This window comes from Lissotriton helveticus (genome assembly GCF_964261635.1).
Source record: "Lissotriton helveticus chromosome 1_1 unlocalized genomic scaffold, aLisHel1.1 SUPER_1_unloc_5, whole genome shotgun sequence".
In the NCBI taxonomy this organism is placed as follows: domain Eukaryota; kingdom Metazoa; phylum Chordata; class Amphibia; order Caudata; family Salamandridae; genus Lissotriton; species Lissotriton helveticus.
This window is the reverse complement of record NW_027611692.1, coordinates 1,259,240-1,278,721: the sequence shown is the minus strand read 5'-3', so window position 1 is coordinate 1,278,721 and position 19,482 is coordinate 1,259,240. Positions and strand designations below refer to the sequence as shown.

The 19,482-nt window shown below is 46.5% G+C and overlaps 1 protein-coding gene across 2 annotated transcripts in view; it reads right to left on the bottom strand.

Moving 5' to 3' along the window:
- LOC144806152 (uncharacterized) overlaps positions 1-19,482 on the bottom strand; it is a 143,771-nt gene that overhangs the window by 43,145 nt on the left and 81,144 nt on the right. For both annotated transcript variants that reach the window (XM_078672581.1, XM_078672582.1), the window contains exon 2: positions 4,785-6,586. In XM_078672581.1, coding sequence (XP_078528707.1) covers positions 4,785-6,555 — 1,771 coding nt within the window. In that variant the 5' untranslated portion in view covers positions 6,556-6,586. The remainder of the gene's footprint in view (positions 1-4,784; positions 6,587-19,482) is intronic.

Below are 19,482 nucleotides of genomic sequence, written 5' to 3'. Positions count from 1 at the left end.
CTCCTCTTGTCTCCCGATCCTACCGAGAGACAAGATGGCGGCCGCTACGGACTGTTTGGAATGTTGACAGACGCCGGAGAACCAATCAGCTTCGCTTCACGAAGCTCCGTTGCGCGAAAAGTACGCGTCCTGGGCCGCTGCCCAGTCCGCTGTTACAGATATATATCTTTTTTTAAACGTTAATTTCTCAAAATCCACTGGAGCACATATATTGAGACCTACAAAAGGCACATCGGGCTACCAGTCCCTACAATTTTGCCAAGTTTCGTGCAAATCCATTCAGCCGTTCGGGCTAAAAGTGAGGCCAACCGCCCTATGGAAATTAACATGGGAAAAACGCGTTTTGGGACCCCCCTTTTTTCTCGGCCCCCCCTTGACGAACCCCCCCAAAATTTTCAGGGGCTGCTCAGAAACAAAACGTGCCATTTTCCTGAAAATTTCAGCCAATTCCGTCCACAAACGCCAAAGTTATTAGACATAGAATTTTCAAAAATCCCATAGGGAAAAAATCCTAACTATATATACCTACTGGCGATCGCCAGTAGGTAATAATTATATTACATGGGATTCTGTAATCCCTGTATAATGGCAGTCTCTATTTTCTTTATAATCAGCAATTTGTGACGCACCAAGTCAGTGATTATGAAGAAAAGACGTCAGAACTCTGCTTTTATAAGTTATTACTGTCGAGTCCTGAGGGCACAATGCCTGCTGCCAGCACCAGCAGCTGAAGGTCAAGTCACAAACCATAATTGAAGCAGCTGTTTAAAGCAAGAAACAGAACGTTGCTTTTATTACTTCTGCTGTATGTTGTCGTCGAAAAACTTTATTCGATTCTTACGAATCATAAAAGTACATGATTACAGTGATAAAATATATACAATGCATAAAAAATTATTCCATATTACATTTTGTAAAAAGTAAGTGTAACCAAACAGCATATGTAGTTTAAAAACAAGATTTTCTGTAGGCTGCCAATTTCTTTATATCAGTCCAAGGGTGTCAGAATAAATAAATAACCTAAAATTACTTAAAGCCCTATTCCCTGATTTCCCTATCACAATTCATATCTTTTCCTGATTCACAAAGCAGTTCTAATAAAATTTAACACAGCGCAACAAATGACGGCATTGGACAGAGATCGTAAATGATTAAAACCGTCCAGATATGAACAAGGAGCAATTTCCCTCAGAATGGGCCTAATAAAATGTGCCCTTAAATCTTTATATAACGTACAAAACAGCATAAAGTGCATTGTGCTTTGTTCGGCTGAATTATTGCATGGACAGGGAGTCAGTCTCTCACACCAACTCGCCGGGATAGGAAAAGCCGCTAGAAAGTGCAATGTGCAGAAACGAAACCTCGTCAGAAGGAAGCGGGAATGTGTATGGGTACTAAAAGATAAATAAAATTGTTGGATTTTTGGCAAACCATAGAATGGGGTTTCATCATCCAGGTTAGGTATAACTAACTCATTGTAATAGGCATTTTAATCTTTGATTTTATATTAGATGGTGTGCCATCCGGATTTTCAAAAAGATTTCCTAGGCCAATCTTATTTAAAGCATTTTTGACATAGCAGAGCCAGGGAATAGACAAAACATTTTCTAAACTTAAGCAATCCCTTATAATCGCTCTGGTGAATGATAATTCTTCGGATGACCACACTTTCCCCCATAGAATCAGGGGAGCGATTTTGGCTCTATCTTCAACACAATCCAATCCCAGCTCTGAATGGCAACATTTTGTAGGAGAGCTGGTGGGAACCATCAGCAATTTTTTTATGAATTTATTTTCCAGAATTTGCAATTGACTGGTTTTGTGACTTCCCCATATTCCTGCCCCATAGGTTGTGACTGACTGACATTTTGATTTATATAAGGTAAGAATTTCTGCCACTGGCTTATGACCCAGTTTAGATGCAAAGTGAAACAGGCCCTCTATAATTTTGCTGGTCTGTTGTGCCCTAGTCGCTATCAAATTGTCCCAGTTTAATTTGTTGTTAAAAACATTCCCTAAATATGTAAAAGAAGGGACCTTTTCAATGTTTCTCCCGTTTGCCACAAATTTCCTTGTTTTTGTGGGGGGGTTTTTCGGGCCACAGACCATAATGAAAGACTTATTAAAATTGACCTTAAGATCCAACTCCGTCATAAAATCAGTAAAAGCGATCAAGGCTTTTTGTAGACTATTGGCCGTCAAGGTCATCAATACGGTATCATCCGCGTATGATAACAGGGGAACCGGATTTCCTCCTACAGTCGGGTAATCCAAGTGCTGCTCCATTAGGAATTTCTCCACCCCATTTGTGTATAAAAGAAATAACAATGGGGCCAAAATGCATCCCTGACGTACACCCTCTGTGGATGCGATGGACCTAGATTTTTCTCCTCCTGGTCCATAATGTATGGAAACAGAGGTAGATGAGTGTGTCCTACGTAGGAGGGTAATAAGTGCCTCCTCAAAGCCCATCTTTTCCATCAGTAGCCACAGCTTTCCCCTATTAACTGTGTCAAATGCACTGGATAAGTCCATGAAGGCCAAGTGGATCGATCCTCGCTTTGCCTTCATGTACTTACCCATGACTACGGCCAAATTGAGGCATTGTTCATTCGTACCCATCCCCTTTCGGAAGCCGTATTGTGAATGGGATATCAGGCCAGACTCATTCAACCAAAGCTCAAGACGGGCAAGAATTACCCTCCCCAAGACTTTGCATGTTGCGTCAATTAGAGAGATAGGATCATTCCTACTGCCCTTCTTGTATATTGGGACCACCACGGCTTCTTTCCAAGAATCAGGGATGCGGCCCACTATTACTGATCTCAAAACATTTGCCAGCAACGGTGCCCAAATTAGGGGGTTACTTTTAAACATATCTAGAGGGACACCGTCTGGCCCTGGGGCTTTTGCAGAAATGCCCTTCAGCATTGCAGCTTCAACCTCCCCAACCTTAATGGACAGACTCAATTGGCTTGCAGTTGCAAAATTAACGGCTAAGTCTTCTTTTTGGTTTTGCAATGATACACCCTTGGGATTAAACATTTTTGAAAAATTGACTAGCCATACATCTTCAGTTATTATTGATTCCATGTTCCTCACCTCGTCTGTAATGAGTGGGCGGTTTATGACTTCCTAGAAGCCTCTGGAGTCCTTGAGGGCACCAGCTCTCTCCAGGTCATCCCAAGCAAGGCTCCTTAACCCTTTTTTTTAAACTACATATGCTGTTTGGTTACACTTACTTTTTACAAAATGTAATATGGAATCATTTTTTATGCACTGTAATCATGTACTTTTATGATTCATAAGAATCGAATAAAGTTTTTCGACGACTGCTGTATGTTAATAGCTTACTTTGAGAAGCAGAGGGAATATGTTTATCAGTTTCCTAGATAAAGGAAAGGTGGAATCTTTCTGCATGTTTCTACACGTTCCGAGCTACTGCAGCTTTTTTTTAAATGGACTTTTATTGAACTGTTTCGAATATCTTTTTGGAAGTAATATCTAACAGTTTTTTAATGTTTACTTTTGCACAAGAGGTTTTATGTTCATTTTTCATGTTTGCAAACATGTTAGCTGCCTCATATGTAGGAGCTACGCACCAAGGATTGTGGGAAAGGTGATGGTGTGACCATGTATTATACGGGATAAAGTAGCACCTGGTGCATAATATAAGAGTATTGCAAGTCACCTCAGAGTTCCATAACCTTATAAAGGAACTCTGCCTTCCTCGTTCCTCTATATGGTTATGGAACACCTTGTTGACTTGCAATATCCTTAGAAGGTGTGGCAGGGGTACTTTATCCCCAATATATTTTCACTGATTATGGGTAAAGTGAAGTTGTAGATGGCTCTGTTAAAACACCTTAATGGGTCTTTAAAAAAAAATCAGAAATTCACTTAAAAACAAGGGTAAAGTGCATATATGGTTAAGACTTGAAGCCGAACAAACTCCTGAAATTTGCAAGCTATGGTTAGAACCACAATCCGTAACTTGCACTACGGGTGTGCAAACCCCAACTCAGTATGTCACGTGGGATGATGCGATGACATTTTACACAGTTAGTGAGTTTGCTAAAGGCAGGATGCTGCTGAAGGGAGATCATGGCTACTTTTGTCTGCCCATAAAACAATTAACTCTCTTTACTGAGCTAGAGGTTGGGAGGGTGAACTCACAAGTGACACATAACAAATCAATCACTTTGTGTATCTGTCTACCATGAGGTGGTGTGCATTCCTGGAGAACACTGCAGTGGCAACAACATCCCTGGTAGTCCCGGCTGTTGAGGTTGAATACAGACTAGGATTTTTATATCAGGAACTGGAGACGACTGCGTCTTACCCAATGTAACTGTGCAACAGGAAACAGTTCCCTCTCCGGACTGCGCATGTCTGCTATTCTCAATGAACACCACATCCCTTGCATCCGACTATTAAGTGTGATTCTGGCCAGTAATTCCTCCCATGAATAGCGCTATTTCTAGTTCCTGAGCCTGGAACAGGAACGGACAAGGAAGGACGAGAGCTACTGGCCTATTTGTCTCATGCAGAGTCCCATAACCAGGCCTGTTCCTGCACAGGTAGGATGCAGTCCTGTGTGGAACCAGAGAAGAGTGCAGGGACACATCTGCAACCAGTGTACTCTGGCGGTCAGTATCGCTCAGTGGGTTCCACTCAATCCCAAATGATCCCCTTGGAGACTTTCTAAAATCTGCTCAAATACATTCTGAAGAGGTTACATGTGTTAGTGCACTCCGCGTGTCCATGTATAGCGAAACACATACCTGGGGTGGCTTTGGACGGCAATAAATGTGATTTTGTATTTCCTCTCTCCATTGAGTCTTCATCTGCACGATTTGTATCCAGTCCTAGGAATGATGGAGGCACAGGCTGACCCTGCTCATCAGGACAGAGCAGTTCTGCTTTGCAGTTCTGATGTTGATGCTGTGATTCAGGGTGCAGTAGCTTGTTGTTCTGATCTGAGCCCTGTGCATCAGTACAGGCTGGTTCTAGCTTGTAGTTCTGATTTGAATCTTGCTCCTCGGGGAGCAGTGGTTCCACCGTGTTGTTCTGATCTTGTTTCTGTGCTTCAGGAAGCACTGACTCTAGCTCTCGGTCCTGTGCCGCAGTGTGCAGTGGTTCTAGCTTGTAATTCTGATCTGAACCATGTGCATCAGTATAGGCCGGATCTATTTTGTCATGATTGTCTGGTTCCTGTGCTTCAGGGCGCATAGATTCCAGCTCGTAGTTCACGTTTGGATCCTGCGCATAAGGAAGTCCCTGCTTCAAGCATAGGTGTTGCTGTAGGCACTGGGTTTGTTGTGACCCCAAGCCACCAAAAGACAACAGCCCAGACTCTAAGTCTTCGTCTGATGACATCCCATCAGGTGACACGGGTTGTAGGCTGCGGTTCTCCTGGGGATCTTGGCAATCGAAACACATCAATTCTTCCTCCAAGGGATCATCAGGTCCCTTCCCATTGGGTAGCGCAGGTTGTATACGGTGGTTTTGCTGTGGTTCGTGTCCTTCAGGAAATAGTGGGTGTGGGCCGAGGTTCTGTTGCTGGTCCCAGCTTTTAGTAGACAATGGGGATGATTCTTGCTTCAGGGGCCCATCTGGTTCCCTCTTTTCTGGGAACGCTGATTGTATGCTCTGGTCTTGCTCTGGTGTCTGCCCATCAACAAATTCTGAGTGAAAACCCAGCTTTGCCTCCTGTGATCTGCCTGGAGGATCTGTCTGAGGGCACCGGGATAGAGGACAATCCAGCTGTACTCCATTTCCATCTGGAAACCCAGGTTGCAGGCACCGGTCTCGCTGCGACTCGTGTACATCTGGAAACCCAGGTTGCATGCACCGGTCTCGCTTCGACTCGTGTACATCTGGAAACCCAGGTTGCATGTACTCGTCCTGCTGCGACTTGTGTACATCTGGAAACCCAGGTTGCATGTAATCGTCCTGCTGCGACTTGTGTACATCTGGAAACCCAGGCTGCACGCACTGGTCCTGCTGTGGGTCACATCGATATGGAAACATTGGCTGTAAACAAAGGTTTGGCTCCTCTGGACGCCCTTGAACATCGGTCGGGGAACAGAGCGTACAGTCCTGCTTTGGTGCATGCCCATCAGGGAACACTGTCTGAAGACACAAGCTCGGATCCCCTGGCCTATCAGGCTGAGGTGTCGCAGGAGACCGGCTAACAGCACAATTTCTAATGCTCACTGGACAGACCACCTCCAAAGACACTGCACCATTATCTAGGGAACCTTGATCCTTTTCTATCCAGATTTTCTTAATCATGCCAGCGACTCTAGAAGGTACGTCCTCCACAGTATTCATCAAGTTATCCAGTTTGGCTTCCAATTCCTCCAGCATGGATAAAAGGATAATGTGGGGTAGGTTCTCCGAAAGCGGTTCCAGGTCCTGGTCCCTCTGACCATTATTTCGGGATCTTGAAGCTGGGACGTCAAGGACAGGTAAAGATGGGACTGTGGCTCTTATGGATTCACGTGAACACTGCGCATTCGCTTTCTTTCCTGAAGCCCGTCTTCTGCCCATTCTGGTACTCTGATTTTCAAGTCTCAAGTGTCTGCAGAGGAGAGGAAAAGAGAAAAGACAACACATTACCACAGGACAACTAGGTCAAAATACTCCTTCCTGTCTCACCAACCCCATTGTGATCAGAGGAAATTGTGAATTTCTAAAACCAGAAAAAAATTCAATCATTAAAATTTAACAATATCCATAACATAGTTCATATATTATGAAAGGCACTGATTTGAAATGTGTTTCCAACACTATGTCTGTTCCTTGGTCTGCTCAAATTGCACACTTTTATGAAAAAAACTGAATACTGTAACAGCCTTGCAGCAATGAAAGGTTTATAATACCCTAGCAGACAAGACTGCGCTATCATTCTCACTTGCCCTGTACAGCTCTCTTTTGCAATATTTGGTTCAGTGACCTCTACAGGATCTACAAAATGCTTCTTATGTCATTGCATATATAGAGAGCATGTTCAACCTGGGGTTTCTTGGTCCAAGGTCAATGACGACGAGACACGCAAGGTCATGAACTCCATCCACTCAGGATCTACGTCAGACCCGTGCCCACACCACGTATTCAACAAAGCAGACGCAGCCATCGCACCCCAACTACGGAAGGTCATCAACATCTCCTTCGAAACAGCGACATACTCGGAAAGCTGGAAGCACGCCGAAATAAACGCCCTCCTCAAGAAGCCCAAGGCGGACCCCAAGGACCTCAAGAACTTCCGGCCATCTCCCTGCTCCCGTTCCCGGCAAAGGTCATCGAGAAAATCGTCAACAGGCAATTGGCCCGCCACCTGGAAGACAACAACATCTTGGACCCGTCCCAGTCCGGATTCAGACAAAACCACAGCTCCGAGACAGCCCTCATCGCCGCCACAGACGACGTCAGGTGCAAACTAGACAACGGCAAAACATCAGCCCTCATCCTCCTGGACCTGTCGGCCGCCTTCGACATAGTCTGCCATCGCACTCTAAAGACACGCCTCCTAGAAGCCGGAATCCAAGAGAAGGCCCTTGACTGGACCACGTCCTTCCTCTCCAGCAGAACCCAGAGCGTCCACCTCCCACCCTTCCGATCCAAAGCCACTGACATCATCTGCGGTGTCCCCCAGGGCTCACCCCTCAGCCCGATGCTGTTCAACGTCTACATGGCCCCCTCGCACAAGTGGCCCGCCATCACGACCTCAACATCATCTCCTACGCTGACGACACCCAGCTCATCCCCTCCCTCACCAAGGACCCGCACACCGCCAAAACCAACCTCCACGAGGGAATGAAGTCCGTCGCCGACTGGATGAGGAGCAGCCGTCTGAAGCTGAACTTGGACAAGATGGAGGTACTCATCCTCTGACCCACCCCCTCAGCCTGGGACGACTCCTGGTGGCCGACCACACTGGGAACAGCACCAACACCCACCGACCATGCACGCAACCTAGGATTCATCCTTGACTCCTCCCTCTCCATGTCTAAGCAGGTCAACGCCGTCTCCTCCTCCTGCTACAACACCCTCAGCACGCTCCGTAGGATCTACAAGTGGATCCCGACCGAAACAAGTAGAACGGTGACACAGGCCCTCTTCAGCAGCAGACTGGACTACGGCAACGCACTCTACGCAGGAATCCCAGCCAAACACCTATGACGACTACAACGCATCCAAAACGCCTCCGCCCGACTTATCGTCAACATCCCCGGCCGCAGCCACATCACCCCCCACCTGAGAGACCTACACTGGCTCCCCGTCGACAAGAGGATCTCCTTCAAGCTCCTCACCCACGCACACAAAGCACTACACAACGCCAGACCAGCCTACCTGAACAGCAGACTCAGCTTCTACACCCCCACCCTCCAGCTCCGCTCCGCCAGCCTCGCCCTTGCCGCTGTCCCCCGCATCCAACGAACGACCTCCGGCGGCAGATCCTTCTCCTACCTCGCCGCCAAGACCTGGAACACCCTCCCTACCCACATACGGCAGACCCAAGACCTACTCGCCTTCAGAAGACTCCTCAAGACCTGGCTCTTCGAGAAGTAGCACCCCCCCCCCCCATTCCCCTCAGCGCCTTGAGTAAGTAGCGTGCTCTACAAGTACTCTGATTGATTGATTGATTGACTGAATCAGAAATACATAAAAGAGGAGACAACAATCAGACCAGGGAAGAATCTAGCATGAATAGGCTTGTGGGCTGTTAGATTTCTGGGACAACACTTGAAGTTAGATTCAAAATGGATTTCACCGGGCGAGAGATACGAATGGAAGGTGTTTGTACCAAAGCTGCGTCCACCTGATCTGATCCTCTGTAATTTTGGAATAGCAAGTAAATTCAAGTGAGGCGATCTCTGGTTTTGTACGGGTGTATGCATTTCCACCTGGCTTGCAATGAAGTGAGGGGCTAGACCTCTCGACCCTTTAGAGGTGAGGCAGAGGGTCTTAGAGGGGATTTGTTATTTCAATATAGGTGTGACGCGTGCCCACCTCTGAAGATGATGTGGTAAACAAGCTGCGTCGCTGTGAATTACTTGTAGTCTATGAATGGTGATACTGGGCATTCTTACATATACTCGGTTGGCATGATGAGATCTAGATAGGACTGCGGCCACCACTATTGCTTTTCTTGCCTTAAGTGGGAGGAGTGGGGTTATTTTCTCAAGTAGTTTCAGCACAAATCTACATTTAGATCCTACTGCTCCAGCCTGCTGGTTCTTGCTAAGATTGCTATCGATTATCACTCAGAGGCTTTTAGCTGTAGGTTTAGGCTCCGGTAACAATCTCATTTTTGTTGGAGAGTAAAGTTGGTTTCAAAGAGTGTTCTTATTATTTAGAATTACAATCTCAGGGGCATATTATCAAGGCGGGCAATAAGAGATTATCGCCGCTTTAGTGGCCATTCTCGGACGCTTAGCGGCGATAATTTTATCACCCTATTAGCAAGTTCTTCCTAACAGCAGTTAGCGACAGCATGTAGGCGATAGCAAGTGGTTTGGGGCCCGCTTTGCATGTCAGCGATATTTATCGCTAATGACATGCAAAGTGGGTGTACCCAACCTGTTAGCAACTGAAAGCAGTCGCTAACATCGCTATCGCCTATTATCAACACAGGCGTAGCGATGGAAATATTCGTGCTAAGCGCGAATATCTCCAAAACCTAACGCCTACTCAGACCAGTTCTTAGCCTGTATATCCAATGGGAGGTGGATATTCAGGCTAAGTCCCTATTAGCGATAATGCCTGAATATCGCTGGATTTCCAGCGATATTCACGCATTTCGCTGCTATCGCCGTAAATGTTATCGCTTCAGAGATAAATGTTGCTAATAGCACGTTATCTCTGCGATAAAATCCGGTGATGCGCGGTGATAAAAAAAAAGTTGCTAAGCATATTTAGTGATAAATATCGCTAGTTGTTGATAATATCCTCATCAAGTAATCATTAAATTGAATCATATTTTGAGACTGGAGTTGTGAGGTTGATATTCCACTGATAAGAATCATCTGAGAGCTGGTGTAGTTATAAAGCCTGGAACCTCTTGAAGACAGTTGTCTGACCAATAGTTTTTGCAGGTTAAGGGAGCAGAGGTATTGGCCTATAATTCTTGGCTATATCCGGGACTTCTCCCTGGTTTTTCAGTAACGTGAGCTCTACAGCATTTTGAAACGCGCTTCGAGCGACAGCTTGAGCTGCTGAATTGATGAAAACGCTCTGCAGGGGATTGCTCAAGACCTGGCTTTTCGACAGAAACGCAGAACCCTCAGCGCCCAGATATCCTTGGGGTGCACTTTATAAATGCTGATTGATTGAATGATGAGGTCAGAGATCCCATGACTGCTGGAGGGCAAGGGTCAGTTGGTGACCCGGATTTGACCTTGATCACAAATTCATGGAACTTGTTTATTTCTTCAAACAAGGATAAGGAGAGTAGAGTTTATTTTCAGACTCAACTTCAGAATTACTGCTGCTGTATTTGTTCATACTATCTTTAAAGAATGTTTTTGTTAAGTATTTAAATTGTCACAGAATGCCTCAATAGGAGTCTGGGAAGTTTTCATTTCATCTGGGGGCGACAAATCATTCAGGATATCAAAAAACAATTTTTATTATTTGTGTATTAAGAGGACTTTGCATGAGCGGTTTTGCCTTTATATTCTTCAAGTTCGGTTTTAAATTTGATTTTGCTCTTCATCCTCCCTTTCCCGTCAGTGTCGACGCAATGCAGGTTTCACCTCCTTTAACTCTGGCTTGTACCAGGACACTGGTCTGGTGCAGTTTATAACATGATGTTGGATTTGAGGGGTATGGGTCACTAGCATGTCTGAGCCACAGAGTGGATTCTTTTTCTTTGGAGAGAATGTCTTCAATTGATGGGAAGAGGGGGGAGGGGTTTGAAAGCGTTGATAACACTGGCACTGTATTTATTTTTCGCCATTTGCATATGGTTTTAATTTCCTGCTTATGGATCAAGTTAGAAAAATCTACTGGAATACAAAAATTGATCAAATAATGATTGGACCATATGCAAGAAGGGATGATTATATTGGGTCGATTCAAATTATACGCCCAGATCAGATCTAAGGAATAACGTTCTATGTGACCTGAGCATGTAATGTGTTGGTGTAAATTCAATTTCATTAACTCAGCAAATTCATTATCTTCAGGGGCCGAGTTGTCGTTATCAATTCCAAAATTGAGGAAGGGGAACAGATCTACACTTTCAGTTTGAGTAATTTGTAAAAGAGATGTGTGAATCCACTGGTGAATAATTGCTGCTATCTCACTCCTTCCTCTGAGCTCGTTCTCTTTTGGTTATCTTCGGGTATGGCTTCTGAAGATCTGGAGTAGATTCCTCTGACAACCAGGTTTCAGTTAAGAACAGGATATCCGGCTTAGGAGATTCTAATAATTTGAGTATTTCCACTTTATCTTTGCCTAGGAAGGGTGGGTTTAGTAAAGCAGCTTTTCACGACTCCTCAATCTGAGGATGTAGAAGAGTCTTATTGTTTTTTAGTCACAGTGAGGGCTGTTGAGTACCAGATTTCGCGATATGTGTGGCTAGCATTCACGCCATTTACCTTTAAAGTCGAGGCAAGCATTGGGGAGATACTAAAATCTGTGTACCTGAAAGACAATAGATCTTATGCTGATAATGAGTAATATTGAGGATACTACCTGACTCCTGGTCTCAGTGGATGCAGCCAGGCGTGCCTGGGAGCAGACAGGCTTGTCTTTGGCAAAATTGTTGCAACACACAAGCAAATAAATTGCTCTTTAACCCCTTGCATGCTTGTGACGGAACTGTTCCGTCACAAGCCTCGGGTGTGCTGTGCTTGTGACGGAACTGTTCCGTCACGACCCGCTCGCCGCGCCTGCGCGGCGTGAATTCCGCGCCTGTGCTGAGCGTTCTATTGGGCGGGCGTGGCCGTGACGGAACCGTTCCGTCACAAGCACAGCTCGCCCGAGGCTCGTGACGGAGCGGTTCCGTCAGGAGCAAGGGAGCGCCGCGCGGCCCCCCCTCCCCCTTAGCACTGCGGCGGAATAGCCGCCGCAGTGAAGGGGTTAAAAACTCCATTCAACTGTATACTCACAGATGTGACACAAACTCCAACTCTCACTTGTACAGTCTCACACCTCATTTATAAATGGATTAATGTAACAAACCAGTTATCTCTTAAAAACATCTTCAATGTTGCTCTGCAGTGCACACACACGTGAAACACAATTCATCCCCAGGCACAAAGACCTACACACTGGAAATAAGTAATCAGACTGATCAGTCGCTTACACGCTCATATATAATGTATCGACCCAAGCCGACCAATCACAAACAAGCACATACACACTGTCTCGCACACCCAAATCACTTCCATACATTTTGTATTGAAAGGTTAGGCTTTGTCCAAGCCATTCACGAGCATCACCTACTCCCAGAGACCTACACCCAGGGTGGGCACAGACTGCACAGTGACCGCCCGGACCTGCTCCTGCACGGTCGCTCCCCCACGCTCCCCGATCCTACTCCCTGCTGGGCTGCTGCTGGCTACATTTTGCATCGTGACCTGTGCTGTGCTGTTGCATTTGGTATCATGATCTGCGCTAAGTTTATTTATTGCATTGTAGTCGGACTTGAATAACGCTTGCCTCACCTCATATTGTCATTTTGCTCCGCTCGCTCTGCTGAACATTTATTTATTTTTATTTTAGCGCTCTCTGCTTACTGGGACTTTTGTGCTCACGGGGCTTTGATACATCTGCTGCCCCTGCCTCGCTTCGCCTTTGACCCTCCATTTTGTTTGTTGGTTTCCCCTGGTCCGCCCCTCCTCCCCGCTACCGCCTTCCAGCTGCTGACCCTCCCACGCTCCGCTCCCTCCACTATCCATTTAAGATTGATGACCCAACGCGCAGCGTCCACGCGCAGCGTCCACGCGCAGCGGTCGCGCCGAAGGTGCGCCAAAGGTAAGCCCGTCTACGCCCGTCCGCGCCTGGACCGCGCCCAGCGCCAGACCCCCTGGCCCCCGTACCACCCACACCACCCGCATTACATACGACGCCTCCACCCTCTTAGCCCTAAACCCCGGCCGACTCCCCAACTGCGCCCAAGCCGCTCCTGGACACACCCATGGACCCTTCACATGCAACTCCTGAAAGTATGACAGCACCAAGACCAACTCCTCATCCACTAACACCAAACAGAGATCTGACACCAACCACCTAAAATGCATCCTGCTCAACACCCGCTCAGCCCACAGACACGCCATCGACCTTTGGAATCTACTAGACACCATCTCTCCGGACGTCGCCTTCCTAACAGAAACATGGATGAACGCCTCCTCAGCCCCAGACATCACCATTGCCATCCCGGAAGGCTACATGATCATCCGAAAAGACCGCACCCACCAAACAGGAGGAGGCATCGCCATCGTCCGTAAGAATTCCATCCGCATCTCAACCACCTCAGACGTCAACCTCGCTAGCGCCGAGCACCTTCACTTCCAGATCCACACCGACCCCAAGACCACACTCAGAGGCGCCCTCCTATACAGGCCACCAGGACCCCGTGCACAATTCAGTGAAGACATCACTGACTTTATCACCCCACACGCCCTCCCCTCCGAGGACTACATTCTACTCGGAGACCTCAATTTTCACCTGGAAAAGAGCAACGACAACAACACCACCACCCTTCTGGACAATCTCGCCAACCTCGGACTCAAACAACTTGTTAATACCCCCACTCACTACGCAGGACACACACTCGACCCTATCTTCACCTCCAGCAAACATATCTCCTTCAGTCACAGCACAGTTCTCCATTGGACGGACCACAGCTGCGTTCACTTTATCTACAAGAAGACCACAACCCACAACCATCCTCAACCAACTCTGCGAAGAAACTGGAACAAAATCACCATCGACCGGATCTCCTCATCGCTTCTTCAAAACCCCCCTGCCCACTCTTCGAACCCCAACCAAGCAGCCATTAACCTCACTCAATGGCTAACCAATAGCGCCGACAACCTAGCACCTCTGAAAAAACGTCAAATCAAACTAGGCAGCAAAAACGCCCCCTGGTTCAACGATGATCTTAAGAAATCCAAGAAACTGTGTCGCTCCCTTGAAAAGGCCTGGAAAAAAGACCCAAACACCAGCACCAGGGACGCCTTCAAAAACGCCACCCGCATACACCACCAACTGATCCGGACTGCCAAGAAAGCCGCATTCAAAGACCGACTAGACAACAACGCCCACAACAGCGAAGAATTATTCAACATCGTCAAAGAGTTCACCAACCCCACTGCCAACTCCAACGACATCACTCCCTCTCAAACCCTTTGCAACTCCCTAGCTTCCTTCTTCCACTACAAAATCGCAGACATCCACAACAGCTTCAACAACCAACCCGGAGACCAACCCTCACAACCTTCTGCCGTACCTTCACCCCCCTTGAACACCCTTAATGACTGGAACCCAATCTCCACTGAGGACACCATCCGCCTGATGAACTCCATCCACTCAGGATTCCCCACAGACCCATGCCCTCACCACATCTTCAACAAAGCAGATTCCATCATAGCACCACACCTCCGAGACGTCATCAACTGCTCCCTCAACTCCGCCACCTTCCCGGATAGCTGGAAACACGCCGAACTCAGCGCCCTTCTGAAAAAACCCACAGCTGACCCCACCGAACTCAAAAACTACCGCCCTACTCGCTCCTTCCATTCCCGGCCAAAGTCATCGAGAAAGCTGTCAACAACCAGCTCGCTGCCTTCCTCGAAACCAATACATCCCTCGACTCCTCACAGTCCGGCTTCCGAGCCAAGCACAGCACTGAGACCGCACTCATCGCAACAACAGACGACATTCGAACTCTACTGGACAACGGAGACACAGTCGCCCTCATCCTCCTCGACCTTTCCGCAGCCTTCGACACAGTCTGTCATAGCACCCTATTACAACGCCTCAGAAACATCGGAATCCAAGGAAAAGCACTGGAATGGATCACCTCGTTCCTCGCCGGAAGAACTCAGAGAGTCCGCCTCCCACCATTCAAGTCAGAGGCCACTGAAGTCATTTGCGGCGTGCCACAAGGATCTTCACTCAGCCCCACCCTCTTCAACGTATACATGAGCCCTCTCGCAGCCATCGCACGCCAACACAACCTTAACATCATCTCCTACGCTGATGACACTCAGCTGATCCTCTCACTCACCAAAGACCCTAACACCGCCAAAACCAACCTACATGAAGGAATGAAAGAAGTTGCCGAGTTGATAAAGCACAGCCGTCTGAAACTGAATTCAGACAAAACAGAAGTCCTTATCTTAGGTACCTCCCCCTCCGCCTGGGACGACTCTTGGTGGCCAGAGGCCCTTGGAAAAGCACCCATCCCGACGGACCACGCACGAAATCTGGGCGTCATCCTGGACTCCTCACTCTCGATGAACAGACAAGTCAACGCCGTCTCATCATCTTGCTTCAACATTCTTCGCATGCTCAAAAAAACATTTCGCTGGATCCCCACCGAAACTAGAAAAACGGTCACCCACGCACTGGTTACAAGCCGCCTGGACTACGGAAACACCCTATACGCCGGTACCACCGCAAAACTTCAGAAAAAACTCCAACGCATCCAGAACGCATGAGCCAGACTAGACATCCCGCGTAAAGACCACATTTCTGGTCACCTGAAAGACCTCCACTGGCTCCCCGTCAATAAAAGGATAACATTCCTCCTCCTAACCCACGCACACAAAGCACTTTACGAACTTGGACCCGAATGCCTCAACACACGACTTTCCTTCTACACCCCCTCCCGCCAGCTACGCTCTTCCAACCAAGCCCTTGCTGCTGTACCTCGCATCAACAAAACCACCATGGGAGGAAGATCCTTCTCCTACCTGGCGGCTAAAACCTGGAACTCACTTCCCACTCACCTTCGCCTCACTCAGAACCACCTAGTATTCAGAAAGCAACTTAAAACCTGGATATTCGACAACTAATTCCCCACCCATCTTCAAGCGCCTTGAGACCCTCTGGGTATGTAGCGCGCTATATAAATTAATTGACTTGACTTGACTTGACACAATCACATATAACACCTCAAATAATCATGCCTCACTCTTCACACAAAATTCTTACAGTCTCTTCAACAGAGCTCTGACATCCCAGAGTCTCTGAGGCAACACCCAATGTGGAATGCTGTTGAGGGAGTTGGAAGGTGTCAGTATCCGAGGAGGAAGCAGATCTGTGGGTGGAGCATTCTGTAAGAAATAAACTTTGTATCACCTCCATGGACACGCGATACTTTATATATTAGCGACACGCGGAAATATGGAAAAATGTACAGCGCTTCAATATCACATTGTGAAAGTACTGAGGATCTGTGAATTTTATGTTAAAAAAGCCATTGAAGAAGGTGATAACACGGAGAAACGTTGTCACTTCTGCAAACACTCTACAGCTCAAACACAACCTTTGGAGTGTTTAAGGATTACTCTATCAATAGGATTTTATACTGGAATGGTGTGTTTCCAGTACGAATCCCATGCTAGACAGCACACACACCTCTGCCCTATGGTGTAAAGGTTTTGCGTGGCACTAGGTAGACTAGGTACTAGTGCTGGGGCAGTGAGCAGCAGCAGGCTATATTTCATAAATCTGGCTCAGCGCTTCTTTCTCCCCCTCGCATATCACAGTGCTAAACCTAACTGCTGCACTGCGGTGCACTACAAAATAATAAATCTGCTCCTAACTGTGCATGTGTGGTCTGCCCAGCGTCAACCTCACATTCTCCTGTTCATGCTTGGTCTGCCTAGTATTAACCCTCACATTCTCCGTCAGCTGGTGGCAATTACAGTGAAAGGAGTGTGTTTCATCACTCTCTCCGTACTTCACCTCACCGTCCCGCTTAACCTATCTCTAGTTCTCTATGTACCTCCACCCTCTCTCTATCTCTGAAGTCTTTACCTCAGCTTTGTCTACCTCACCGCTCATCCAATATACCTCACTCTGCTCCATGTTTAAATTCCTCTCTCTCATGCCCATGCCTCTCTCTCTTTAGTCTCTGTACCTACATCTTTATCTATCACTCTTAACCCTGCTCTCTTACACAAATCTCTCTATCTCATCCCTATCTGACATCATCCCTATTTTTGTACCAAACTTATTTTGTTTCTCTATTACATCCCTGTATCTCTCCTCTTTCCATTTCCCTTCTCACACAAACTCATCTCTAGCTTTACCTCACCTCCAGCCTCTCTTCACGTCCTTTTACCTAAACTCTCTCACCTTCTCTCTCATCCCTTTCTGTGCCTCACCATTCTCTTCTCCTTTCTAGCTCATTTCTCTCTGACTCACCTCTCTCTGCCCCACCAACCCCTCAATCACTACATACATTTTAGATTTAACTCGTTATTAGTTTACTACCTAATCTCTCCACCTCCCTTTCTCACCCTCTACCTCTGTTCCATTTCCTTCACATCTCTAAATATCTTACTACTTTCTGGCTCCCTCTATTGCTCTACCTCAACCATTAACTATTCTCTCTTTCTCTCTCCCTCACTCGCTCTTTCACTCAAACACACATCATTCTCTGGACCTCCTTCTCCATTTCACCTCACCCCCTCCGTTTAAACTATCTCTCTCAATCTTTATCTGTACGGATAACTCTACCTAACTGTCTCTTCCTCTTTAATTTTCCCACAACTCGATATCTCCATATTAACATCACCTCTCTTTCTCTAGTTCATATAGGTTTTCAAATTCCTCGTTTCGCTCTACAGCGGATTCCTTTTTCTACACTTCACCCCTCTGTACTCTCGTTACCTGAAATGTTGTGGTCTACCTCTTCTCATTTTGCACACTCTATCGTGCATCGTCCACTTCTTGCTGCTTTTACCTCTCTCTAATTTACCTTTTAGCTACATTGCCTCTCTCTCTTCACACCCCCTCCCCCCGGATTACTGTCCTCTTCTGCCTCTCTACATTACCTTCTCCCTACCTCACTATAAACTCTACCTATTTCTCTACCTCTCTTTCACATCTTCCTCTATCTACCACTCTTCATCTTTCCATCCGGCTATCTCACATTTTTCTATATTGTTTTTCTCTCTCCACCTCACATATCTTTCTACATCATTTCCGCCTCTCCCTTCCATCTCTACTTCATGTCTCTCGCTCTACTGTTCTCTTTAAGTCGCAGTTCATCTCATGTATCCTGGCCGGTCCCATTATCTTACTCAGCAGGGTCACAGGTACCTGCCGAGCTGGAGAGGTTTACACATATATAGAAGTGAAGACATACAAGGCAGGAGAAGAGAAATAAAGGGGAGTTATTAGATGGGACTGTGAAAATCCTCAGAGCATTGCTTTGATTTTTCGTTGCTGTAGCAGGAATTGTTGAAAACCAAAGAGAGGGGCTCGTTTTTACCCAAAGGGAAATCGAGCACCGGTATACTATCAAGTAAAGAAGAATGTTTTCCCTGTGGGAGATCCAAATAATCTCAAATCCAAACGGAATTCAGAGACCTATCTTACTTAGTTCACATCACTCATTCAACGGTCAACATTTAACTCGGGGAACACTCACCAGAAGGAAGAAACAATATTCATATAAAAATATACATTTTATTTGAGAAATAAAAAACATATGAATTCCTATGCAATTCTAGTTAAAAACACATTCAGTTTACAATAAAAACCACCTAATGTGGGACTGGAGAAAAAATGGGAAAAGACATTGGTATTTATCTTAATCTTGTCAATTCGGACCCCTGTTTGACAACACTGGGAAGGATTTTCTTTCCTTGTAACCAATACGTTTGTTGACAACACCAAATTTGACACTTTCTGATTGCGTCGACGCATTTCGGAAGCCTTGAGTATTTATAGCCTCCTTCCTCAGGACAGTATCTATAGTTTTCTCCACACTGTATATCACCCATGCAATCGCATCTTGGTGAGTTGTATCAATTATTTTGTTATCTGGGGTCGTTAATTGAGTTTTCACGATTTCCCGAAGTCCTCGATGTTTAAAACGACGGAAGATGTCGAATGCAGTATTATTCAAATTTGTATACTCATGTTCCATTTGTTCATTCGAAATCCTCAAGATATTGTAATGTGGCCACAATCTCGTATGTAGAAACGGATATCCTTCCTGCTTCTGTTTCTGTTTTCTAGGGAAGGTCTGTATGTCTTAGTTGCCTTGGTGCCCCCGGGTAGTTAACGCTCGTAGCTTATTTTAATAGACGGCACGTATTCCCGGGGTGCTTCTTCGGCGTCGGTCAGATCACCATTTGAAATTGAGCACAAAAAAAAAAAATGGTGATCTGACCGACGCCGAAGAAGCACCCCGGGAATACGTGCCGTCTATTAAACGCCGACCTGCTCAGACATACCCACATTACCCCACACCTCAAGACACTCCACTGGCTCCCCGTCCAC